The sequence below is a fragment of the Caenorhabditis remanei genome, chromosome V, assembly GCF_010183535.1.
Source record: "Caenorhabditis remanei strain PX506 chromosome V, whole genome shotgun sequence".
NCBI lineage: Eukaryota > Metazoa > Nematoda > Chromadorea > Rhabditida > Rhabditidae > Caenorhabditis > Caenorhabditis remanei.
The window spans coordinates 18,263,847-18,290,518 of record NC_071332.1 but is presented as its reverse complement, the minus strand read 5'-3'; the positions used below and the strand labels follow the sequence as shown (position 1 = coordinate 18,290,518).

The window sequence follows — 26,672 nt, the reverse complement described above, 5'->3', positions numbered from 1 at the left end:
ATTTCCGCTGTTTAAAGATTTTTTCCTCAGCTTGAAAAATTAGATCACCTATTCCAATTTACTGATATTTTTGAGGTTTTTTGCAGCAAAGCTATCAGTGTTTACCGAAAAAACAAAATTTAACACAAATTTTTAAATTAAACCATTTTAGTGTTTTTTACTACAAAATAAGGCCAAAATCGTATTTTTGAAAGCGACATTGTATTCCGCCTTCCGCATTTTTTCCATTCCGCTTTCCGCCTTCCGCCAAAAATTTTCACTTCCGCCTTCCGCTCTCCGCTTTCCGCCGATGTTTTTCCAATTTCGCCTTCCGCTTTCCGCCCAAAAATGTTCATTCCGCTTTCCGCCTTCCGCCATTTCAAAAACCGCATTCCGCTCAACTCTGATGTAAATTCGAGAGAAAATAAAGTGGTGCGCTATGAACGCTTCAAGGAATAAGGAAAATGAACAGTTCTGAGCAAAATTTTATCACAATTTTTATATCAATTCCATCAAAAGCAGCAGCAAAAATTACAAATTCTTCTTCTCGATAAACATTTTGCGTTGAACTTTGTCCACTTTAAACTCCAACATCTTGTTCGAACCATCAGGAATCTTGTAGTGGTAGAGGAGCTCCTTGAGGAGAACGTCTGGAACTCCGGTGTCGAGTTTTCTACAGAACGATTCAAGGAATTCAGGGCAGTCGTCGAGACCAAATGCTTTGACAGTGCATGACTCGAATTTGGTAGATGTGGAGAATAACTGCAATAAAGTAGGTGATAAATTGACATCCAAAATATTTGGAAATAATCATTTCTGTTATAAAAATAACTAACATCTGTGAGATTTTTCAAGAAATCCTTGTCGAAATACAGTCTAAAAATCGTAAAACGTTTGAAATGCATGAGAAATTCGAATGGGAAGTAATCGAAAGAAAATTTAGCATAGAGCTGTTCCGCCTGCTTCCATTGTTCCAGATTTGCGATTTTCCTGAGTCTTTTCGATGCTTGTTCCGAAGGTAGCTCATTGTCACAAATTACTTCAAAAACTTCAATATTCACGAGTTTCTTCGGTTTGAGACAGGGAAGAATCGATAGAAGATTCTTCAGGAAATATTCAGGTAATTCCGCACGGACTCTCAACGTTTTGACGTGTATTTGGTGATTGAGTTGTTTCATAAGGCCCTCCAATCTGAATTGATTCATTCTACATCCGACTTTCAGGTGTAGCTCATCCAATCGCAATTTTGGATTTTTCAATGCAATCGACAAATCATTCAAAGCGATTTTCACATAATCATCGTTTCTGATAATGCGATTTTCCTTATCGAAACCTTTTTCCTCCTTTTCATCCAGATTCTCGCTTGCATACACAACTTTTTTGCCATTATACGCACAAAAGATATACGAATCTCTCGGATTAATCTCGATCGATTTGTATGCAAGTTTATGTTTATCGACGAGAGAACGGAGGGTTTTCGACACTTTTCGGAGAGTCAATCTGAAATTTCGAATAAATTTAGTTTGTTCCCAGCTGTTTTTGTGTTGCTCACTGCTCTTTGAGATCACATTTCTCCATGATTTCCCCAAATGCATCAGTAGGCAAATTGGAGAATTTGAGGGCAGAGGTGGATTTGGGAGAGGTCAGTTGATCCATGAGTTCTGGAATTTCACATTTTTTTGAATAATAAGGAAGATAAACGTGTATATTCGACAAAAAATTTAAGAAAAATTATGAATTAGTAAGTAGAATTCTCGTTTTTCACTAATTTCCGCTTATTTTTATCTGAAAAACATGCTGAAATCATTAATTTCGTCATGCTAAATACTCCACCAATCGGAAAAAAATTACAGTACACTTTAAAGGCGCATGGAATTTTAACGTGGGTGTTGCCACGATTTTTTTTTTACAGTCAAAAAAAAAAGATTTCACAGGTTCATTAAATGAAGATGTAGGTGAAAGTCGATAAAATTTATTATTAAATCTTGAATTCAAGCAAGAAAATCCGTTTTTCTCCTCAAAAATCAATTTTTTCATGCTTAAAAGTTCAAAAATAATTACAGTACTCTTTCAAAGGCGCATGTCATCTCAGAGTTGGGTCTCGACACGATTGCCGTTGAAAGGCGCGTATTTTTAAATTTTGAAACATTTTCCCGATTTCTTTCGTGTTTTCGTGATTTTCCTAGTCATTTCTCATCATTTTTTGCACAATTTTCTCGATTTTCATCTAGTTTGACCTCTGATTTTTACATTTTTCAGAGTCGAGCAACGAAACAATCGGCGGGAGAACCATAAACACTCATACTCGAAAAAACGTCGAGTTTTATCCCCATTTCTTCTCCGTTCTCGTTCAAAAATGAACGACGGGGAGAACTATTGGAATGCGTTTCGTTCGCACAAACGATCCGCCACCGACGGTCCCACCCTCTCGCCATGGATGATAACTGCCTTGCAGGCCACCAAGGTAGCTTTTTTTCATAATTTTTTAAAATTTATTGATTTTTTTCAGCTCCTCCTCTTCGCCATGTGCAATATTGTACTAACACTTGGCTCCGTTTTCTCGAAACTGATTGTTCTCATCATGGCCACTAACATCTTGCCACGCACTCATCTCATCGGGAAGTTCTCGAGAAAATGCTCGAAAGCTATCGGTAAGTGAAGAATTAAGTCAAAAATCACCGGTTTCTGATGATTTTTGGCGCAAAAAAATCCAAACTATCATTCAGATTTTGAAGGAATTCTGAAAAATTCGATTTTCAAGCAATTTTCAGAAATTTGAAACTAAAAGGCGTCACAGGCGCGCCAGACAACGTCTCAGACAGAAATTTGCTGAAAAACTAAAATTTTCAGCCATTTTTCAGGAATTTTTCAAAAAAACGCGTCAAAAGCGCTCAATTTGACTAAAAATTACCATTTTCATAAGGAAACGCGAGAAAGGCGCGCCAGACTCGAAATTTTCCGATTTTAGGTAGAAAAATCAGGGTTTTTGCCAGAAATTGGATATTGAAACGCGACAAAGGCCCGCCAGAACCAAGAGAAATGAAATTTTTCTGTGAAAGTCAAAAATAGTCGATTTTTAATGGTTTTTGGCACGAAACATTATCAGAAATCGAGTATTTTTGACTTCAAAAGAAAAATTTCATTTCTCTTGATTCTGGCGCGCATTTGACGCGTTTTATTGTCCAATTTTCGCCGAAAAACCTAATTTTTCACCCTAAAATCGAGAATTTTCGAGTCTGGCGCGCCTTTGTGGCGCTTCCTTTTGAAAATGGTCATTTTTAGTCAAATTGAACGCTTTTGACGCGTTTTTTTGTAAAATCACTGAAAATGGCTGAAAATCTTAGTTTTTCAACAAATTTCAGTCTGAGACGTTGCCTGGCGCGCCAGTGACGCCTTTTAGTTTCAAATTGCCTAATATTGCTTGAAAATCGGATTTCTTCAGAATTTATTCAAAATTATAGGAAAAGTACATTTTCCATTCATATTTTCCCCTGAAAACTCGAAATTTCCAGTGCGCCGAACATCGACAACAACTGCTGGTATCTATCTGTCACTGATGCTCATCCAATGCTTCCCTGACACAATAAACCTGATCCGTTCGTCACTGGAGATGTACAAAGGACGATGCGGTCGACTGATTCGTTCCGTCGTCATTCTCGAATCCCTACGAGCCATCGGTCTCGCCGTGCTCAGTTTCCACGTGTTCCCTCAGCTGGATCTCGCCAGATGTCTCGTCCTCTCCGCCTGTTTTCCCCTGGTCGCCGTACTCCAACGATCACTGATCGCAATGATGTCCGCTGCGAGGAACGGGCGGTCATTCAAGAATCGGCTGGGTCGATGCTTCATTGCCATCCCACACGTCCTAATGTTCCTAATTCTGATGAGTAGTTGTTACGTGTGGACACTGTTCGACGGCAAATTCACCGCCACAATCGCCCTTCCAATCGGTGTTATTTGCACGTCGATTGGTTTCTGGGAATCGTGGATTGACACGACACACGCTGGAACCTCGTATGATGAGTTGTATCGGTTGAAGTATGCTGTCAGGAAAATGAATAACACTACGAATGCGGTCGTTTCGTTGATGAGAATCAGTTGCACTGTTTCTGTTATGGTACGGACTCGGAGAGTACTACGGAGAGCATGGACACTCAGGGAATCGCAGTTTTAGGCGCCTAAAACTCGAAACGAGCCGGCCTACTCAAAAAGTCCGAAAAACACGGTCTTTGAGGGTATAAATGCAGAAAAATCTAACTTTCAGCTTGAAAATCGTTGAAAATCGGCAATTTACACCTAAAAAATGAGTTTTTCAGCTTTTTTAGCATAGGCTCTTCAATTTACAACTAAAAATGAGTTTTAGCGATCTAGATTGACTTTTTGCCATTTTTTTGGCACTTTTTTCTTTTTTAAGAAGATTTTCCGGCCTGTTTGAGTCCGGCGCACCTTTAACCCTTTCAACAATCTGAAATTCAAAGTAAAAGAGTTTGGCGCGCTTTTGACGCGTTTTCGGGCAAATCTGTAATACTTTCACTCAAAAAGTCCTAAAAACGCGTTATTTGGGGGTACAAACGCGGAAAAATCCAACATTTTGCTCGAAAATCGGCAATTTTCGCTCAAAAACTGTGATTTTCAGCTATTTTGATATTAGTAGATCACGGATATAGAACTCGTCGATAAACTATGGCTGGCGCGCTTTTGACGCGTTTTTTCGGACAAATCTGAAAATCGCTATTTTTGATGTCTAAAAAAACTCGACGAGACCCACATTTCGGTATTTTTCAGGTCAAAATACAGAGTTTGAGCCAATTATGAGACTTTTCTGTCAATTTTGACACCATAAACGAAAAAATTTTCAAGTGTTCGAACTGTATTTTTTCCCATTTCTCCCACTAAATCTATTTTCCAGGTCGCCGCAGTGTTCATGAATGGTCACACGAAGCTCAACGCCTCCCATTTCATCAAAGCATTCTTCAGTTTCCACACGAAGCAGCACTATACGTAAGGATCCCCAATTAACCAATTAAATAATTATCTATAATTATTCCAGTCGTCTCCTGCTCCTCTCATGCTCAATCATCGCCCTCCACTCATTCATGCGAGTGATCTCCCGTTTCCTCGCCGCTCTCGATCTCCATCCCTTCTCATTCGTTCATCCTCTATCCATCGCCCCACTCATCGCGTACGGATACGTCCGTTACGTATGTCAGTCGCCGACGTGTTTCATCGCACGTCGTCTATCGCGTTACGGTCTCCGATGGGTGTGTGATCAGTGGTTCCAGGAGAATCAGACGATGACGTCACCGGATTTTTATATTTGTATCATTTGGTTGTTGGTTGGGTGCTATCGTGGATGGCGGCTCGTTCGACAGAGATATTTCGATACGACTGAGGAAATGTTAGTGTCTTACTTTAGGACTTGACCTGTGTTGGATTGGAAAGCTGAAAAAACTTCCAAAATCGCAAAAATGACATTTTCTACAGATTTTTATATCTTACCGCTGTAAGAACGCTCTACCGATAATTAGGAAAGCATGGGTGTGTACTTCACGTGGACTAGATGGATTTTGGATTTTTTTGCTATTTTTTCAGAAAAATCGCATTTTTCGAATTTTACAGCTGCAAGTGCGCTCTACGGGTAACTATGAAGGCGTTGGCGGGTATTTTGCGTTTTTGGGGTATTTTGAGGAGTTTTTTGCTATTTTTTTCAGAAAAATAGTAAACCAAACTTTTTCCGAGGACTTTCACGTTTTTTCATCATTTTTACTGAATTTTCCGAAAAAATAGCAAAAAAAACCTCAAAATACCCGAAAAACGCGAAGCACACACCAACGCTCTCCTAGTTATCCGTAGAGCGCACATGCAGCTGTAACGTTTGAAAAATGCTATTTTTCAACAATTTTCGTGTAATTTTCGACGATTTTTCTGGAAAAATAACAAAAAAAAACGCTCAAAAATCCACGGAAAACTCCTCAAAATAGCCCAAAACGCCCAAACTGTCTTGTCCACGTGAAGTACACACCCATGCTTTCCTAATTATCGGTGGAGCGCACTTGCAGCGTGAAAATCTGGGAATCCGTGGAGAATGTCATTTTTTGGGATTTTTGAAGCGTTTTTCAACTTTTCAATGATATACGTCACGCCCACACTGACTCCATAATTAGACTCTGAAACTCAAAATTTCAGAATCTCCTCAATGCCTCCCGTATGCAATGGACTGTGCATCGAACAATCTCTAGTGATATTCCAACATTCTCTGAATCGCCAAGAGAAAACAATGCTGATAGAGGACGAAGATCCATCCGACGAGAACGACGAGCTTCGAATCCGAAACGACGAAGTAGATCGAGTATCTACAGTATACGGATGTGCAACAATGTGGCATGAGACGGAGACAGAGATGCGACAAGTGCTTCGAAGTATTCTGAAGCTCGACGTCGACCACGCGACCCGGATGAATAATAAGAAGGTGAACGAGTTGAGATATCGTCTCGAAGGACACATTTTCTTCGACGACGCGTGGGAAGATGTGGTGGAGGACGGGGTGGAGAAGCGGCAACCGAACGAGTACTTCCATATGTTCTTTGATTTGTTGAATGAGATGACTGGCGAGAAGTTGAATGAGGAGGGAAAGATGGAGACAAGAATACTGGTGAATACTCCGTATGGAGGTAGACTTGTTGTGAAACTACCATCTGGAACTCTTCTATTCGTTCATTTGAAGGATAAAAAGATGATTCGACACAAGAAACGATGGAGTCAAGTGATGTACATGTACTATCTCCTGGGACATCGAATCATGGATTGCCCGTTATCGATTGAAGATCGACAACAGATGGCTGATAACACCTTCATTCTCGCTATCGATGGAGACTCGAAATTCGAACCGGATGCTCTCCTGCGTCTCCTTCATCTCATGAACGCAAAAAGTGACATTGGTTGTGCGTGCGGTCGAATTCACCCTATTGGAAATGGCATCATGGTTTGGTACCAAAAATTCGAGTACGCCATCGCCCATTGGTTCCAAAAAGCGGCGGAACACGTGTTCGGTTGTGTGCTCTGCGCTCCCGGATGTTTCTCTTTGTTCCGTGCGTCTGCTTTGATGGATGACAATATCATGCACAAATACACGAAAACCGCTTCGGAACCCCGCCACTATGTACAGTACGATCAGGGAGAGGATCGCTGGTTGTCGACACTTCTTCTAAAACAAGGATATCGAATCGAGTACGCGGCGGCGTCCGACGCAGAGACCTATGCTCCAGAAGGCTTCGAAGAGTTCTTCAATCAACGGAGACGTTGGACACCGTCATCTATCGCGAATACAGTGGATTTGTTGATGGATTACAAGAGGGCTTCAGCGAATAACGACGCCATTTCCTATGCTTATATTGCCTATCAATTCTTGGTTATTTTCTTCTCAATGCTTGGTCCAGCCATCATTTTCACTATGCTCGTGTTCGCTCAAGTCGCCGCGTTCGGTCTGAATTCAAGTGATGTCATGTGGTATAATGCGATTCCGATCGGGTTATTCATCTTGCTCTGCTTCACAACTGAATCCAATGTTCAATTGATTTATGCCAAATATATGTCGATTGCGTATGCGTTTGTCATGTTGGCTGTACTCGTTGCTACTAGCAGTCAGATTGTGTTAGAGAGTGAGTTTTGGCGGGTTTCAGACGCTGAAAACGGAGTTTTTTTTTTCACGAAAAAGTCAAATTTCCGATTATCATTCAGAATCAGAAGAAATTCTGAAGTGTTCGATTTTCAAACAATTTTCAACGATTTGGTGCGCCAGACAACGTCTCAGGCTGAAATTAGCTGAAAAACTGTCAGTTTCAGCAGTTTTCAGTCACTTTACAAAAAACGCGTCAAAAGCGCACCCGGTTCAGGAAATTTCAATTTTGAATAGAAAAATGTGGATTTTTCATAAGAAATCGCGTCAAAGACGCGCCAGACTCGAAAATTCCGGATTTTAAGTTGAAAAATAAGGATTTTCGGCAAATTTTGATATTGAAACGCGTCAAGGGCGCGCCAGAAATCAAGAAAAATGAAATTTTCTGTTGAAAATAGACATTTCTGGTCGTTTTTTTTTGGTCATTGTGCTAAAGTTGAAAAAATATTGTCTGGCGTTCCATTAACGCGTTTCAAGTTTTCAACTATAATTCAGAATCAGGATAAAATCTGAAAAATTCAATTTCCAAACGATTTTCAGCGATTTGAAACTAAAACGCGTGACAGGTGCGCCAGACAACGTCTCAGACAGAAATTGGGGTTAAAAAACTGAAATTTTCAGCCGTTTTTCAGTCATTTTATAAAAAAAAACAACAGACAATTCAACTGCTTATTTCTTTCAGCTGTCCTCGCACCAACCTCCATGTTCATCGTCACCATGGTGGGAATCTTCTTCTTCGCAGCGTGTCTCCATCCGAAAGAATTCACAAATATCATTCACGGAATCGTATTCTTCTTGATGATTCCCTCGACATACGTCTTCCTCACTCTCTATTCTCTCATCAATCTGAATGTAATCACTTGGGGAACACGGGAGGCCGTAGCCAAGGCGACAGGACAAAAGACGAAAGCGACACCGATGCAACAGGCGATTGATATGGTTGTGGGCGTGGTGAAGAGAGGATTCCGTCTGATTTCGTGCCGGGAGAATCGGGAGAACGAGGAGAAAAGGCGGCGGATGGAAAAGAAGGTGGAGAAGATGGAGTTCGCATTGAGAAATATCGAGAATGGAGTTGATGTGAAGAAGATTTTGGATGAGGATGACGAGAAGAGAGAGCAGAAGACAGAGGAGACGCAGACAGCGAGTACAGAGTCTGAGACTCCAGAAGTTTCCAATGACCAAAAATCCCAAAAAACGCTGCAAAAAGCGAATCGATACGTTTGGATGACGAGTCACAACTTGAAAAATTGTGAGCGTGGAAAGCTGAAAGGGGCGGAGCGACAATTCTGGCAAGAGTTGATTGACGCCTATCTGACACCGATCAAAACGACGCCTGCCGAGATGAAAGAGGTGGCCGACGGGTTGGCGTCGTTGAGGAATCAGATTGCGTTCACTATTCTTCTTGTCAATTCTCTTCTCGCCATGGCTATCATCCTCCTTCAGAAGCATAAGAATGTTCTCAGCATCAATTTTAAACCGCATGGTGAGTGTGTTGCGCCTGAAAATGGGGATTTTTTGATGGATAAATAGATTTTTACCATGAAAAAACTGATGTTTTAATGAAAAATTGGATTTTTCAGCGATAAATGCGATTTTCAAAATCCCAGTAAGCTCTCCGCCCACTTTTAGACCACGCCCATTTTGCTCCAGTTTTTGCCCTGAAAATCTTCATTTTCCCCAAATTTTAGACAAATCAGAATTCACTGGAAAGTGGGCGTGGGCTAGAAGTGGGCGGAGCTTAATGGCATTTCGAAAATAGTTTTTTTCACTGAAAATTCCTTTTTTTTACTTCACAAAACCCGTTTTTTTCCACAAAGTTTGAACAAACCAGAATTTTCTGGAAAGTGGGCGTGGCCTATATCTTGAAAATCGAATTTTTTAATGGATAAGTGGGCGGAGCTTACTGCCATTTCAAAAATAGCATTTCTCGCAGAAAAATCCAAATTTTCCACCAAAAATCCTTTTTTTTCACAAAAATTAACTTTTTTCTATCTAAAACCACATTTTTCCACCAAATTCCATTCTTTTAGCGAACTTCACACACACAAAGATGAACGAGACGACTGGTCAATTCGAGGAAACTGATGAACCACTGAAAATCGATCCACTCGGAATGGGAATTGTCGTGTTTCTTCTGGTGATTCTATTCGTTCAAACACTCGGAATGCTCCTCCATCGACTCAATACAATGATTGGAGCATTTCAAGAAGTAAAGAATCTCGCCGAGTACGGTGTTACCATGGAAACGAATACGCAGGCAGATGACGAGAGGATCATGACGAACGCTCGACTCATGATCAATTCGACTGTCGTTGTCGAAGGACACGCTGCCGATGGATACACGAGGCATCGTGCTGATGAAGCGGACACTGGCAATGTTCTCTACAAACTTCAGAAGGCACGACTGGCCAAGAGAATGCAGCGGAGCGCGCTGTCGAATAATAACTAACTGATTTAAAAAAAAATATATTTTTTGTGCAAATTTTTAGTTTTCTCTTTCCCTATTTATTGCATGATCTCACCCTTAACTAATTTTTGAATGAATTTGTATAAAATCACTCATAAAATGCGTAACGACCAAAAAAACGACTGGTGCGCCTTTGACGCGTTTTAATATCAAAGTTTGCCGGAAAACCTAATTTTTAAACCTAATATCGAGAATTTTCGAGTCTGGCGCGCCGTTGACGCGATTCCTTATGAGAATCGACATTTTTCGATTCAAAATTGAAATTTCCTGAATCGGGTTGCGCCTGTGACGCGTTTTTTCTTAAATTGACTGAAAAATGGCTGAAAATTTCAGTTTTTTTTGCCAATTTCAGACAGGAATTTTCGAGTCTGGCGCGCCTTTGACGCGTTCCTCATAAAAATCGTCATTTTTGAGTCAAAAACATCCGAAAAATGATATTTTTCGATTCTGATTTTTTTTTCGAATTGAAATTTTTCTGAATCGGGTGCGCTTTTGACGCGTTTTTTCTTAAAATGACAGAACATTTCTTTCTCTCGATTTCTGGCGCGCCCTTGGCGCGTTTCATCAACAAAATTTGCCGAAAAACCTTATTTTTTGAAAAAAAATCCGGAATTTTTTCAGTCTGGCGCGCCTTTGACGCGTTTCCTAATGAAAATCGACTTTATTTTATGAAAATTGGAATTTCCTGAATCGGGTGCGCCTGTGACGCGTTTTTTTTCTCAAAATGACTGAAAAATGGCTGAAAATAGTAGTTTTCAGGCACTTTCAGCCTGAGACGTTGCTTTTGGATTTTTCTCCAAAAAAGGTTTAAATTGTAAAGAAAAAAACATTAAATCGCTGCCCGCAGACAGCGGAACAGTAATTTTTCAACAAAAAACAACAAGAATAAAGATAAAACAACAACAATCAACAGGAAGAAAAAATGCAATGGAAATTAGCATTTGAAGACAAAAATTCTCTTGAATTCTACTGAGAATATCGACAAAACAAGACATCATAAACTGAAATTGTGATTTTCAGAGTGTCCGTTGTTCCGGGAATTTTGTCGTAGAGAGTCGCGACTGAGTCCACTATTCGAGATCCGAGAGCCTCTCCAATTTTGATGTAATCGAGGGGGACGTTAGAAGTGATGATTGAACCGTGCAAAAAGTGCGGAGATTGGAGAAGAACCTGGAATATTTACATGGGAAATTTTTGGCACAGAAAAGCGATTTTTAGACGAAATTTTACAATTTTTTATATGAAAATCAACATTTTTGTCAGCTAGCTCCTAAACTGGTCTGCTAGCTCTCAGATTGGTCTGCTAGTTCTGAAATTGGTCTGCTAGCGATGATTTCGGTCTGCTAGTTCTTAAATTGGTCTGTTAGTTATGCTTTTGGTCTGCTAATTCTGACATTGGTCTGCTAACTCTGAGATTGGTCTGCTAGTTCTACAATTGGTCTGCTAGCTCTCAGATTGGTCTGCTAGCTCTTAAATTGGTCTGCTAATTCTGAAATTGGTCTGCTAGCTCTAAGATTGGCCTGCTAGCTAAATTTTAGTACTTTTTGGTCTGCTAAAATCACTGAAAAAGGTAGAAATCCTGAGTTTTTTTCCATCTTAAATCATCTGAACACTAACTTCTCTCAACAAGTAAATATCCCTTGGCTCGACAGTGTTCAACACCAACTGGAATCGTCTGAACCCATTAAATCTCTGCAAATAACTCGGATCGAAAATCCCAAATCGGCGAAGCAACACCGTTTTCGCTTGCTTGAACTGCTCCATCTCCACAATTCTCTCATGATTTTCAGCCTTCCCTTCAGCAGTAAACATCTCGATCGTCTCGAGAGTTCCCGGTTTCAACACCGATAGAATCGATAGCGCAAGTGTTGTGTTCGCAGTTTCGATGAGTGTTTCCTTGACAAGAAATCCGTTGTGAATCGATCGAATTAGACTGAGAAATTGATTGATCACACCAATATCGGACTTTTCCTCAATCGATACCCGAAGACTTTTCACGACAATTTTTGACGGTTTGAGTGAAATCGCCAAGTCATTGAACGCCAAATCCACGTAATTGAATTTATCGATTGATTTTTTATAACCGCCTAGCTCAATGATAGATCCAGTGGGACACCCTCTATAAGCGACCGTGTTCTTGTTGTAGGCCACGGTGATCTTTTCGGCTGATCCAATGAAAACCTCGATTTCCTTATAGTAGATTTTCTGGCGATCGACAACGTTGCAGAGGGTTTTCGACACTTTTCGCGCGATTTTTCTGGAAAATTTTTGATTTTTTTGGAATTTTGGCCTAAATTTTCCAATTTCTAGGTTTTCTATCACCTACCGCTCCTTTGGATCCAAAAATTTCACAACTTCCCCCAACATATCGGTGGGCAATTCGGAGAATGTCAATTGCTTTGGATCTTTGCTAAAAATAGATTTTTTCCGGCTGAAATTTCTTACAATTCTCAAAACTCCAAACCTTCTATCATAATGAAGATTAAAGTCTCTTCTTACGAATCGCATGAACCAAAACTCGAATTCCACGTAGTCCATGGAGTCATCGCCGAATTTCGCGCACAAATTGTTGAACGCATTGAAAATTGGTCGATTTTGGAGATATTCGCATAGAATAAAACCGCGAAGAGCGATTGGGTCGGGTTTTAGAGTTTCTGCCATTCGATTAGGCTGAAAAATAGGGAAAAATAGGCGAAAAAATCTGAAAATTCGATGCAAAAACTGCTTGTCGTAAGATAACGCACATTGGACGCAAACACATTACGTACTTTGAGAACTACCGTAGCCATGTGAAAAACGGGTTCATCAAGCCTGAAAATGCGAAAATTGCCAATTTCTCTGAAAATCGATGGAAAAATATAGTTTTTCTATTCAAAAATTGTCTTTTTGAGCTGAAAATCGTATTATTATCGGTTAAAAACTTCAATTTCTCACAATTTTCACTGTTTGTTTGTTCAATTAGATTTTCAGTGGATTTTCAGCTGAAAAGTGCTGAAAATCTGTCTGAAAATTACGATTTTTGTTCAATTTTGTAAAATAATTATTGTATTTATAAGGTTAAAACAAATCGGTAAGTCTTACAAACATTTCAGAACGAGAGATTAAAATTTGAATGAAGGGCAGAATGGTAGATTGGTAGCTAGAGAGGGAATGACTATAATTATTTAATTATATAATTACATAATTAGAATCAGAGAATGGGAGATTGGTAGCTAGACAAGCAAAGAGAGAGGGAATGAATATAATTATTTAATTATTTGAGTATTTAATTGCTCTCCTTGAGACATGTGACTTCCGGCGTCTTGCATTAGTAAAGTAGATTCTGATGTTGTGATACTTGACTCCAAGATGATCCGCGATTTCCTTCATTTTGGCCTCACTTGGTTTCTCGTTCTTGGCAAATACGCCTTGCAGCATCGCCTTCTCCTCCGGCTTGAAAGTGTGTCGAGCCTTAGGCTCCGCCTCTTTTTTCCTCGGTGGTGATGGAGTGGTGTCTCTGTCAAGAATCTCCAACCTCTCGTGCTCCTTCATTCTCACCCAATTGTACATTCTCCGGTATACATCACGTCCAGACTTCATCTCGAACCAACACCTTGGGTTACGAAGCAAGTCTGACATGGTACCCTGACGACGGCGGGCGACTACATGAGCGAATAGTGTCTGTGAAATGGAGTTCTTCTTGAGGAGAAACCAGACTGTGTCGCAGAGATGTTTGGTGTCAATGTAGTTGGGGGTCGGGGCGTTGAGAGGGTCGGATGGGTCGTGAGGAGTTTTGGAGTCGTCTTGGGCTCTTGGCTTATCGATTGACTCCAAATCATCCTCTTGAGTTTTCGGATACGGTTTCCGATACGGAGCCATATCGAGTTCAGCAGTCTTCTTGAGGGATCTAGTTGGCTTCTCTGGCACCATTGGGTACGGAACCATTTCGACATACTGAGGTGCTGGATACGGCATGTCATAGGAATCTGGATACGGAGCCATTGTTGGGTCAGGTGTCATCACTACAACTCTCTCCTCAATATCGATTGACTCCAGATCGTCCTCCTGAGGTGTCTGGTACGGAGCCATTTCGCCATATTGAGGTGTTGTGTCAGGAGGAGGCACCGGATACGGTATGCCATAGAAAACTGGATACGGAGCCATCATTTGATACATCGGCTCCCGATTCTTGACGTCATCAGGGCACCTCGTCGTCGTCGTCAATTGTGAATTTGTGTTGTAAGATGACTCGTTTCGCCATAAACTGAAAAATTTCGTTTTCCAAAAAAAATTCAAAATTTTTACATACCCATCTGAGTAGGACGGGCGGTACATGGAGTTCAGGCGGGTACTGCTGGGGTGTGCTGGAAAAAGGAGGGTTATGCAAATGCGCTCTAGCGAGAATCAGATATCAGATTCCCTGAAAACAGGACAAGAAAAAAGAAGAAGAATGAAAAAAAAGAGAAAAATGATCGGTAGAGAAAAAAACTAGCCGATTAAAATTAGCGCCATTGATTTTGAGATTTTAAGTGGTAGATCAAAAATATCTATCGGGGGTAGATCATAACTTTTTGAAGGAAAATTGTGATTTTGATCTACACCAATTTTGTGACATTTTCTTTGTTTTCAGTTTGTAAGGTTCTGGGTTACTGTAGTTGGATCCTGGATTACTGTACTAGGATCCTGGGTTACTGTACTTGGATCGTGGGTTACTGTACTTGGATCCAGGGTTACTGTACTTGAATCCTGGGTTACTGTACTTCGATCCTGGGTTACTGTACTTGTATCCAAGAGTACTGTACTTGGATCCAGGGTTACTGTAGTTGGATCCTGGATTACTGTACTAGGATTCTGGGTTACTGTATGTACTTGGATCCAAATTTTGTTGAAAAATTTTATTAAAAAGCGAGTACCCATTTTTGAATCCGGGCTACCTGGCCGATTATTGACAAGCCTGAATAAAAGTATTTTTTAAAATCGTTCTAGAACTTGCTGGAAGGGGAAAGTCTGGTCAGTGAAATGGCCGAGAAAATTTGCACGATGGCCTAGAAATTCGACTTCGGTCATGTTGATTCGCTCAAATTTTAATTAAGTATTTTCAATATTGTTTTCTTTCAATGAATTCGGGAACAATGTCAAAAATTGATAGAAAACAACAAAAATGGTAGAAAAAAAGACGAAAATCTCAGAAAACTGAAAAAAGCCAACATTTCCAAGGTGAAATTTCTAGAATTTTCTACGGGCGCATACGCATTCATATTATTTTCCCGCGAAACCGGAAGTCTAATGAAGCGCGTTTGCACACCACTTGGATGGCTGCCAACTGAGTCGCGGCTCAGCCAAATTGCGTGATTATAACGTGGACGAATAATACGGAGATAAATGTTTGCTATTATCGGTTAATTTTCGCACAAAGTTACCGAATTCATTAAAAAAGGGAAAAATTCACATTTTCAGCACACAAAAAAATTTTGGATGCATTTTTTGAATTTCGCGCTAAACTATCTGCTAGCTCTGAGATTGACCCAAAACTACTGTATTGTCGCAACAAAAAAGTTCCGACATTTTTTATTTCGATAATACCTCCCTTCACTTCTGACTGCTTTTTATTCGAAATGCCCTCTCTTGGACAACCAAATCAAAAGTAATGAAAGCCAGGAAAACTTTTAATATAAAATTCAAATTTCAAGTGTTTCGCCAATTTTTTAAATGAAAAGCTGACTATAAGAAGGTCAAACAATTGATTTGAATTTTCTAGTTTATTGAGTTAAACTTTAAAAAAAAAGTACAATTGTAAAAAAGCAAAGTAAAAAATACAAGATTAGAATGAACCGGGATGAAACATACATAAAAACATTTTTTAGTCAGAATTACTTTGTCGATGAGCTTTCTTACTCCTATATTTCTCCATTGCGGTTGCTGGACGAGTCTTCTTATACTTCCTCTGGTAGATGAAACAAGCATTGCACAGAATTCCACTCTCCGATCGAACATTCCTCCATTGACATGTTTCCGTGGCGAAGCAGTTGGAGCATTGTTTAGGAGAACCCTGGGAACGATGGGGAGTGGTGGTGGTGGTTGGTGGCGTCATTGTGAGCAATGGAGCAGCATGGGAATCAGATGTTATGGCTGATGTTGCAGTTGGCATCGGATAGAATGAAGGCGTCATTGAGAGCATTGGAGATGAAGTGGAAGTTAAAACAGATTCTGAGGACGTACTTGGAGTTGACATCGTAGAAGTTGATGATGAAGTCATGAATGAATATCCAGAAGCCGTCGACTGATCATAGGTGAATCCATTTTGATAGTAATAGTTGACCCAGTTCCAGTAGTCCGTATTAGGGTAGTACTCAGAATATGTAGGGGTAGAGGAATAATCAAATGTTGGGAGAGGGTTAAAAAAATGGTCCATAGTCACGAGAGGAAATGGGTGAAGAACTGAGTACCGTGGCTCCTTATATACCCCTTAACATGATGATAAATAGGGAGCATCTTCACATATTCAGATATCTGATAGTGGGGATGATGACAATTCTTACTGTAATTGAGAGTTGTCATCATCTTCCCAAGAGCAAAGTTGGGAAGGATTCGGTATAACTTCGATTCTCTAAGATTTCAAGTTTCTTGACAGTAAATACTTGATATGAAATTCAGAATTGAAAAATTATGGAACAGACCTTTTGCTCTGTGTACAATTCGCTATGTGGGACAATCACTGAGAGCGGGAGAGACTTAAAAAGTAATTTTTTAAACTAAATACTGCATGTGTAATCTAAAGAATGCATACAATTTTAGGGTCTAGATTTAGAACTTTTCGAGAATTTGAAAAAAAAAAGTATATGCATTGATAAAAGATTTCTGAATTGCAAAGATGACTACTATAAACTAAACATTAAAAACATCTGTTAAAAATTTGACAGAAAATTGGAGTTGTTCGAAAAACCGCTGATTCTCCACTATTTTCAGTATTTTTGTTACAAGGCACGCACAGAAAATTTGCAACAATTCAGCAACTAAACTTTCAGGAAAACCAGCAAACTTTAAATATAACATTTAAGTTTCCTCTGTTTTGCTAATTTTTAAAATGAGAAGCTTAGAAGGTTGAACAGTTGTTTTGAATTTCCTAATTTATTGAGAAGAGCTAAAAAAAAACAACTGAAACGAAGTAATCAAAAAAACACAAAAATAGAAATAATCGGGAATAAAAAAAAACATAAAAATTGAAAAGGTTAGTCATAATTACTTTGTCGATGAGCTTTCTTACTCCTATATTTCTCCATTGCACTAACTGGTCGAGTCTTCTTATACTTCCTCTGGTAGATGAAACAAGCATTGCACAGAATTCCATTCTCCGATCGAACATTCCTCCATTGACATGTTTCCGTGGCGAAGCAGTTGGAGCATTGTTTAGGAGAACCCTGGGAACGATGAGGAGTGGTGGTGGTGGTTGGTGGCGTCATTGTAGAAGTTGACGTCGGATAGAATGAAGGCGTCATTGAGAGCATTGGAGATGAAGTGGCAGTTGAATCAGATTCTGAGGAGGTACTTGGAGTTGACATCGTAAAAGTTGATGGGGTGAATGAATATCCAGAAGACGTCGGCTGATCATATGTGAATCCATTTTGATAGTAATAGTTGACCCAGTTCCAGTAATCCGTATTAGGGTAGTACCCAGAATAGGTAGGGTCAGAGGAATAATCAACGTTGAATGTCGGGAAGGGGTCCATAGTCAGAAGAGAGAATGGGTAAAAAACTGAGTACTCTGGCTCCTTATATACCCTTAACATGATGACAAATAGGGAGCATCCTCACATATCCAGATATCTGATAGTGGGGATGATGACAATTCTTACTGTAATTGAGAGTTGTCATCATCTTCCCAGGAGCAATGTTGAGCTGATTGCAGGACATCAAGTTTCTTGACAGTCAAGTCTTTTTCGGCACCGTGTGAACCGTTGTGCAACGGAGCGACCTTACGCCACGCATTTCTGTATAACCTAGGATCCGTATGTATTTGGATCCTGGGTTACTGTACTTGGATCTTGGGTTACTGTCAAGGCTGTCGTACGGCCGGCCGCGGCTTTTTCTTGAAAACTTCAAAAAGCTGTGGCCAGCAGAGATGTTGGGAAGTGAAAATTTTCTTATCCGGAAGTCGGAAGTCGGAAGTTGGAAGTGATTTTTCTTATCAGGAAGTCGGAAGTCGGAAGTAAAATTTCTTATCCGGAAGTCGGAAGTAAAAAAAAACACCCGGAAGTCGGAAGTCGGAAGTCGGTGTTAGATTTTTTCGCAAAGATTCAAAAACTCCACTAGAAAAGATTATAAAATTGCCAAAGATCAGTGGAAAATTAGTTTTTGGCTGAAGAAAAGTCTATTTTCTGTCCTTTTAGACCATTTTTCCATGTATTTCTGCGGAACCAGTTTTGAAATTTTCCACGGCTTTGTACTTGAAGTCATGATAAATTGTTATTTTTATATAAGATAATTAAAATTAAAATTATAAATCGATGACTCGATTATCCCTTGTTATCCTGTGCTTGCACCTAAAACAAATAAATTTAAAAATCTCAATAGAGCGCACTTCCTTACCTTTATAACCGCTGGTGTCAATATGAAAAACGATTTGACTGTACTCTGATATTCCGCGGATAACGCCAAAATCAAGAAGGGTCGGATGCAAGCCCCGCCCACTTTGATCAGTCTTGATATTTCAGCAGGGAGTACGGCGCTTCTTCTGAAAATCCAATTTTATTAAAAATTTCTCGATTTTTTTCGCAAAAAAGTAAAATTTTCAACTATGATTCAGAATTAGAAGAAATTCTGAAAATCATCGAAAATTTTCACATTTTCGATAAAAAATTGAAAAAAGCTGGGCCTTCGGACCTTGCCGGGACGGGCCAGACTTTGATAAGTATGTGAAAATATACTTGAAAAACAATTTTGGGCATTTTTGTCCAGGCCCGGCCCGGAAAAGCCCGAAGGTCCTGTTTCAAAAATGAATCAATTTTTTTGAAATAAAACAAAATCTTTCAATGTTTCATCAAAAAGTGAACATTTCTGATGACTTTTCAGAATTTGTTCTAATTCTGAATCATGGTTGAAAATTTGACATTTTCGCGAAAAAATTCAAAATTCGAAATTTGAACTTTGGCTCCAAGTACCCGGGCCGGGCCTTGACAAGTATGATTTTGGGATTTATGGCTTACTGTGTAACTGTCAGTTCGTCTTTGCTGCCTTTTTCTAATAAATGCTTGGTTCCAAGACTCAAAAATTCCAATATTAAAATGAGAATAATAAGCCAAAAAATCAATTTGATCATTTTCTTTTTCTGAATATCCACCATTTTTCTGACCAATTTAAATAACATAAAAAGTGCCAAAATAAATAAACCAAGAATCTTGATAAGCTCCAAAAACGTATCAACAATAATCATAATTGAGAAAAATAACACTTGATTTTCCATAATATACTTCCTGAACAAATCCTCCCTGTCACATTCGGAATACGGTAGTTCCAGAAATATCAGTAGGACAGATATGAACTCAATGACAATCATTCTTATATATAAAACGCATGTGGAGTTTGTCCATCTGTCCCAATGTCCGCAAATTTTGAGAAATGAGAAAGAAAAGCGGCCGGGCCCAAAATCGAACTTGCGCTTTTTGCGCAGAGACCGCCGCCTTGGACCACTCGGCCACGCGGATACATTTCTGAGAAGGTGAACAAGTAAATGAGGAGAGGCCAGCCGGATGAAGCGCCGAAGGCGCGGCAGCCAGGCTGGTAACAATAGATATAACAGCTACAGTAACCAGGGATACTGTAGTCACGTGCTTTTTGAAATTGAAAATTTGAAGTAATCCTGCGAGAACTATCATCCATCCTCCCACCGAAACACCCAACGCCCATAATCCTTCCGAGAAAAACATGAATGCAACATCAGCAATATTCACGTAACCAATACAATTTCTGTGATCTATGTAGATCAATACAGTAGCAATTTCCACAATCATTACAATCGTTAGTTGGAGTAAATCTGCAATGGTGGCTACAGTAAGAAACACAAAAATTTGATGTTTTTGAATAGTTTGGGTGCAGAAATAAAGATGAATAAGGTCAGTAACAAATCCGAAAATTGAGAACATGAGATTGGGGTATTTGACAAGATACTCGTAGTCCAATGAAATGTCGTTGTCGTTTAGAGACATGGGAAAAGAATGGAGCCAGGCACAAACAAATATTTAGAATTTTTAATCAGAACAAACTGAAGGGGAGGGGGGGGGGGGGAAGTAATCATAGGGTTTATGTAGCATTTATGTGATGAAGAAAACAAAATTATTAAATTTCTTTTAGACACTAAAAAAAATTAAAGATTGGTCTTAAAGGTGTATTAGGGGGTTTGTTCTTATGTTTTCATATTGTAATGAATTTAAAGAATGTTTCAAATCGGTCCAGAACTCGCTGATAGCGATCGTCGGAAAGTTTGGTCAATAAAATGGCCGAGAATATTTACGCGATGGCCTAGAAAATCGACTTCGGCCATGTTCATTTTTTCAAATTTTAAAGTAATTTTCAATGAAAATCGTACTTGTCAAGACCCGGGTACTTGGCGCCAAAGTTCAAAACTATTTTTGAAAAAAGTTGGTTATTTTTTGGGCCTTTCCGGGTTATGCCAAAAAAACATGCCACAATACACCCAAAAAAACTGTGTTCCAATCACAATTTCGATCGCAATTTCTTTTGAGTTCTCACCTCCAATAAGTGAGTCAACGTCATTTTTGATCTTATCTCAAACTACAGTACCTCTCTTTAACAAAAACACAGCACTCTTCAATTCCGACCGCTTTTTTCAAAGTGTCCTCTCTTGGACGAATTCACGATAATTCAAAGTGAACCTATGCAAACGCGCTCTTTTGAGAAAAATCGCTTACCTAAATTTTTTTGTTTAAACTGAAAAACTTTGTCAAGAAATAGTTTTAAGGAGAAATATAATCGAGAAAGGCCAATTTTTTGAAAAAACAAAAAATATCAAAAAATTGCAATTTAGGCGTCAAATAATATTACCAAAATGTAGTCTCAACAAAGCGCGTTTGCATAGGTTACGATTGAATTATCGTGCGAATTGTGTTCCGTTTTTATAAAAGAAAGTAAAAATTAAATTTGAAAAAACAGTTTATACATAATTTACCAGCTAAGACCAAATACAACAATTATTTTATGGTCTAGAAGTTGCTGAAGACATAATTAAATTGTTCCTCACTGGAGCTACCTGAAATACCAAACATCTCAAAATTAGTCGCTGGAAAAACGCACCGGTCCAGAAGAAAGTGAGAAAAATGAGTTGAGTGCAGTCTGATAGTCCGTCGACTTTGACATTATAAGGAGTGGCCGAATGCTTACAATAAACGTGTTGACCACTTTGCTAAGCTGTAAAACTAGCATTTGGTCCTCGCTGAAACATAAAACGATTACTGAAAGCGATACTAAATGTAAGGTCACTCAGATTTTCCATCGAATAATGTATGTGAGTTCATTTTCATTCCGAACCAATTTTTAATTCGGTCTGAAACGCGCTGAAAGTGATCCTCGGTGAGCATTTTGGTGGCCGGAGAAAATTGGCGTTGTGGCCTAGAAATTCGACATCGGCCGTATGTTCATTTGTTCGTTTCCGTGAGTTCATTTTCATATCGAAAGAATTTTTCGGTCCAAACCCCGCTGAGAACGAGCGGCAAAACAGTTCGGGCATTTCTGTGGCTGTGGAACATTCTAGAACTTTCACTTCAAACACAGACACCCATACATTATTCTATGAATAGATCAGAGTTGACCTTACCTTTCAACGCTCAGAAAACCCACTTAGAAAATTCGACACTTCCAGTGAGATATGTAATAAATGTATATACTGGAAAAGCCACGACCAGCGGTGACAAGTAGTAAAATAAACTAGCCCATAGAAGAGAATTAATTATTTTGGAATTTTCCAACTTATCGAATTCGATTGCCTTCTTTCGAATTATTCTGAGCCAGATGAATAGGACCATGAACGGAACAATTTTGATATTATTTATCATATAAATGTCTATTTTTTCCGTTACAACCACTCCTACCGCAATCCAATCCATGATTTCTAACCGGGATGACCGAGAATTTTGGGCATAGAATAAACTATGGTCGAGACATGGCGGGAATGGAATTTGAAATAGTAAAATGAGTTGAAAAATGGCTTCAATGAAGAAGAACACAAAGAATGCGACTATAGTAACCAACGAGATTCTAGTCGAACTTTTTTGATCCCATATCGTTTTTTGGGGGTTTTTAATAGCCACGATTTGAATAAATCCCATGAAAATAGTGATCCATGAACCAGTGGCCATTCCGTACTGATTCACATACCATACAATAGCTCTTACGTACATATCCGCGTTGTTTATAAACCCAATACATTTATGATCTATATAATTTATAATATTCACCAATTCCGTTGTAGCAGTACTTGTGATATAAATGAAATCAAACACACAAATCACCATAAGAAACGTAAAAATTGGATTGGTTTTCATTGTTTTTTTCACAATAAAAAAGTGAAAAAAATTGGTGACCATACCAAAAATCGAAATAAATAAGCTTGGATATTGACTGATGTATAGAACTTTGAATACAGTAGTAAGATTTGACTGATTCATTTTTTTAGTATGAAAACTAGACTTTAGCTTTTATAAAAAAGTGTTTTGAGAGTGGCTTGTTGATGTGAATTAGGGGGAGTGACTTGCCCTGATTATAGGGTTGGGTTAGGTGTGTTGAATGTACCCAGCACGGCTGGGCAAATTATGTGTTTGAAAGTTACATCACTTGATATGCTGCCAATTGAGTCGCCGGTCAGCCAAATCGGGTGTTAACAACATGGACGAACAATGTACTTTTCTTTCATTAAAAAAGAGAAATACACATTTTTTAAAAACATGTTACACACAAAATTATTTTCGGATAAATTTTTTGAATTTGCGCTAACCTAGCTCAAACTACAGTATCTCTCTTCACCTCCGACCGTTTTTTTTTGAAATGTCTTCTCTTGGACAACCAAAACACCCAAAAAATTGTTTCTGTTTTTATAAAGGGAAGTAAAAATTAAAATCTGGAAAAACGGAGAATACAAGAATTATTTCATGCCCTAGGAGTTCCTGAAGTCATAATTGATTTGTTTCTCACTGGTGCTACCTGAAATACCAAACAGCTCATAATTAGAAACACTTAAAAACCCACTGGTCCAGAAGAAAGTGAGAAAAAAGAGTTGAGTGCAGTCTGATAGTCGGTCGACTTCGACATTATAAGGAGTGGCCGAATGCTTACAATAAACGTTGACATAATTATGGCAAACTGTGAAGTTAGCAGTTCATCTTCTCTGAAACAGAACAAAGATTATCGGAATGTGTGGTTTTATTAGTACGACACGCTTCTTAGAACCACGCTTTACCGAAACCAAAGAAAATTACGTGCGAAATAGAGAGACTAAAAAAAAGAGACATTTCTCAAGGGATTTCGGTGAAGCGCAGTTGTAAGAACTGTGCTAAGCTAATAAAAAACCCACTTAGAAAATCCGACGGTTCCAGTGAGACCCGAAAAAATTGCGACTGGAACCAGCATAACCAGATATGAATAATCGTAAAAAAAACTAGCCCATAGAAGAGAATTAATTATTTTGGAATTTTCCAACTTGCCGAATTCGATTGCCTTTTTCCGAATTACTCTAAGCCAGATGAATGAGACAATGATCGGAACAATTTTAATACCATAGATCATATCTTCTAGTCTTTCAGTTACAATCACTCCTACCGTAATCCAATCAATAATTTCTAACCGGGCGAGCCGAGAATTTTGGTCATGGAGACATGACTGGAATGGAAGTTGAAAAAACAAAATGAATTGAAACGTGGCTTCAATAAAGAAGAACACAAAGAACACAACTATGGTAACCAACGAGATTCTAGTTGAACTTTTTTGATTCCATATCGGTTTTTGATGGTTTTTAATAGCCACAATTTGAATGAATCCCATGAAAATAGTGATCCAAAAGCCGGTTGCCATTACGCATTTATTCACATAACGTACAATAGTATTCCAGTAGACATCTGCGTAATTTATGAACCCGAGACACCATTTATGATCTATATAATTGATAATATCTACCAATTCCTTTGTAGCAGTAATAGTGATAAATATCCAATCAAGCACACAAATTAGCATAAGAAACTTGAAAATTGGATTAGTTTTCATTGTTTTTAACACAATAAAAAAGTGAAAAAAGTTGGTGACCAAACCGAAAATCGAAAACAATAAATTAGGATATCGACTGATGTGTTGAACTTTGATAACAGTAGACACATTTAACTGATTCATTTTTGTTAGTGAATACTAGATCAGTTTAGATCAAAAAGTGTTTTTAGGCTGGTTTGTTGATAGGGGGAGTGACTTGCGCTGATTATAGGGTTAGGTTGAGTGTGTTGAATGTACCCAGCAGGGCTGAGCAAATTATGTGTCTGAATTGTTTGACCAAATAATATGTGACAAATTTTAATCCAAATATTTGACATTTTTCGAACAAGTTTCTAGAAATCGAGAAATAATGACGTTTTCTTTTAAAGGCGTATTGTGGTCTGTTGTGATGTTTTCATATTTTAATGTATGAGTTTCGGCGAGTTCATTTTCATAGTTCAAGAATTTTTTAATTCGGTCCACAACCCGCTGAGAGCGAGCGCCGGAAAGTTTGGTCATTGAAAGGGTCGCAGAAAATTGGGGGCCGTGGCCTAGAAATTCGACTTCGAAAAAGTTGATTTTTTGAATTTTGACGGTATTTTCGATTATTTTTGTTGTATTTCTTCAATAATTTCGATAGAAAACGGCAAATATTGATAGAAAAACACTAAAAACTGTCGAAAATAACGCCAGAAATAGAAGAATACTGAAAAAAACAACTTTACATAAGTAAAATTTCTAGAAAATTCTCGCTGGCCAAACTTTCCGTTGGTTTTTTCAGTATTCTGCTACTTCTGGCGTTATTTTCGACAGTTTTTAGTGTTTTTCTATCACTATTTGCCGTTTTCTATCGAAATTATTGAAGAAATACAACGAAAATAATCGAAAATACCGTCAAAATTCAAAAAATCAACTTTTTCGAAGTCGAATTTCTATGCCACGGCCCCTAATTTTCTTCGGCCATCTCAATGACCAAACTTTCTGGCGCTCGCTCTCAGCGGGTTGTGGACCGAATTAAAAAATTCTTGAACTATGAAAATGAACTCGCCGAAACTCATACATTAAAATATGAAAACATCACAACAGACCACAATACGCCTTTAAATTAAGCAAAATTTTACAATAAATGGAAAAACCATTGTAAAATACAATTTTTCACTATGAGACCCATCCGAAAAAATTGCATGCGTCTTTAACACCCCCGGCAAGTGTTTGCTACCTAATACATTCTAAGAAACTTTTATCATTGACGCCCATGCTTGCTCTGATCGCCACAATTCCCGTTTTCCTGACTTGAGGAGCTTTGATGGAAGAGTTTTTCTACGCGGCCGTGTAGTCCACTCGGACAAGATTTCTGTTCATTTACTCGTGTCCTCACTTTTTTCCAATAAGTTTGCTTACAAAGGAAGTCTTTGGAGACGTCACTTTCAAACGAAGTATAAATTTGGCTATAGGTACTTTCGACAACGGGGAGTTTCTGCAGCCAAAATCTGCTAAATGTCTATGAGAGCCGAGTTAGGACCTCTCAAACTTTTCATGTGGATAAGCTGTTGCACGTGGAAATCCAAATCGACCAGTAGTATACGCAAAATATTCTAATTTTTGGGACATACGAGCACAGGTGAACCGATGTGGAACACAAATGGAACCGCGAGGTAGCGTATATTTCGCCGATTTGGAATACCATGTCAACACACGATTGCAGAAATTTACTCCTAGTGGTAGAAAATACCAAAGACCAAATTTATAGGTCGTTTGAAAGTGGCGTCTCCAAAGACTTCCCTTGTTAGATTTTTTCGTTTTCTCGACATAAATTGAAAAGTTTATATTCCATATCAATTCAGTAGGAAGTTATTCAGTTTTTCATTATAACCGACCAAAATGTTATGCTATTACTCTTTTCACACATGCCCATTATGCACAAATTGGGGGTTGATTCTGATCGAAATATTTTCTAGTGTTACTGATATCATCTGTCTGCGGGGTGAGTGTACCGGGCATTTAAATTCTCGAGGAATTTAAGGTTTCGAAAAATTTTGCTTATCGAAATTCATAGCTCCGCCCATAGTTCATTCATTCTTGGTCTGCAGTGCTGATCAGAAATTTTCTAAAAATTTGTTGCGAATTATATATATTTTTCAGCATGAAGGGAATCAATGCGGACGCTCTTCCTTATCTCAATTTTGACTACTACGGACGTTTTATTAACGTAATTTTATCTATCATTGGAATATGCTTGAACATCTTCCACCTCTTCATCCTCACTCGAAAATCAATGCGACGCAACCCAGTGTTCATCATCTTCCTGGTCATCTGTATTGCTGATCTCAT

At 38.8% G+C, this 26,672-nt stretch overlaps 2 protein-coding genes and 1 pseudogene across 3 annotated transcripts; all 3 read right to left on the bottom strand.

Annotated features, from left to right (window-relative positions):
* Window positions 1-510: 510 nt before the first annotated feature.
* Window positions 511-1,635, bottom strand: GCK72_021011 (uncharacterized protein; the record flags this gene model as incomplete). The annotated part of the gene is made up of 3 exons (XM_003100466.2): window positions 511-741; window positions 816-1,479; window positions 1,532-1,635. 3 exons carry the CDS (start codon window positions 1,633-1,635, stop codon window positions 511-513), a joined length of 999 nt encoding a protein of 332 aa, XP_003100514.1.
* Window positions 1,636-17,326: 15,691 nt separating this feature from the next.
* GCK72_021010 (uncharacterized protein) lies at window positions 17,327-17,824 on the bottom strand (the record flags this gene model as incomplete). Its single annotated transcript, XM_003100582.2, has 1 exon — window positions 17,327-17,824. One exon carries the CDS (start codon window positions 17,822-17,824, stop codon window positions 17,327-17,329), a length of 498 nt encoding a protein of 165 aa, XP_003100630.2.
* A 786-nt stretch (window positions 17,825-18,610) lies between these two features.
* GCK72_021009 lies at window positions 18,611-20,299 on the bottom strand (annotated as a pseudogene). Its single transcript has 3 exons — window positions 19,782-20,299; window positions 18,684-18,828; window positions 18,611-18,637 (listed from the first exon to the last, which is right to left on the bottom strand). Coding segments are annotated over exons 1-3 (690 nt in total).
* Window positions 20,300-26,672: the final 6,373 nt, after the last annotated feature.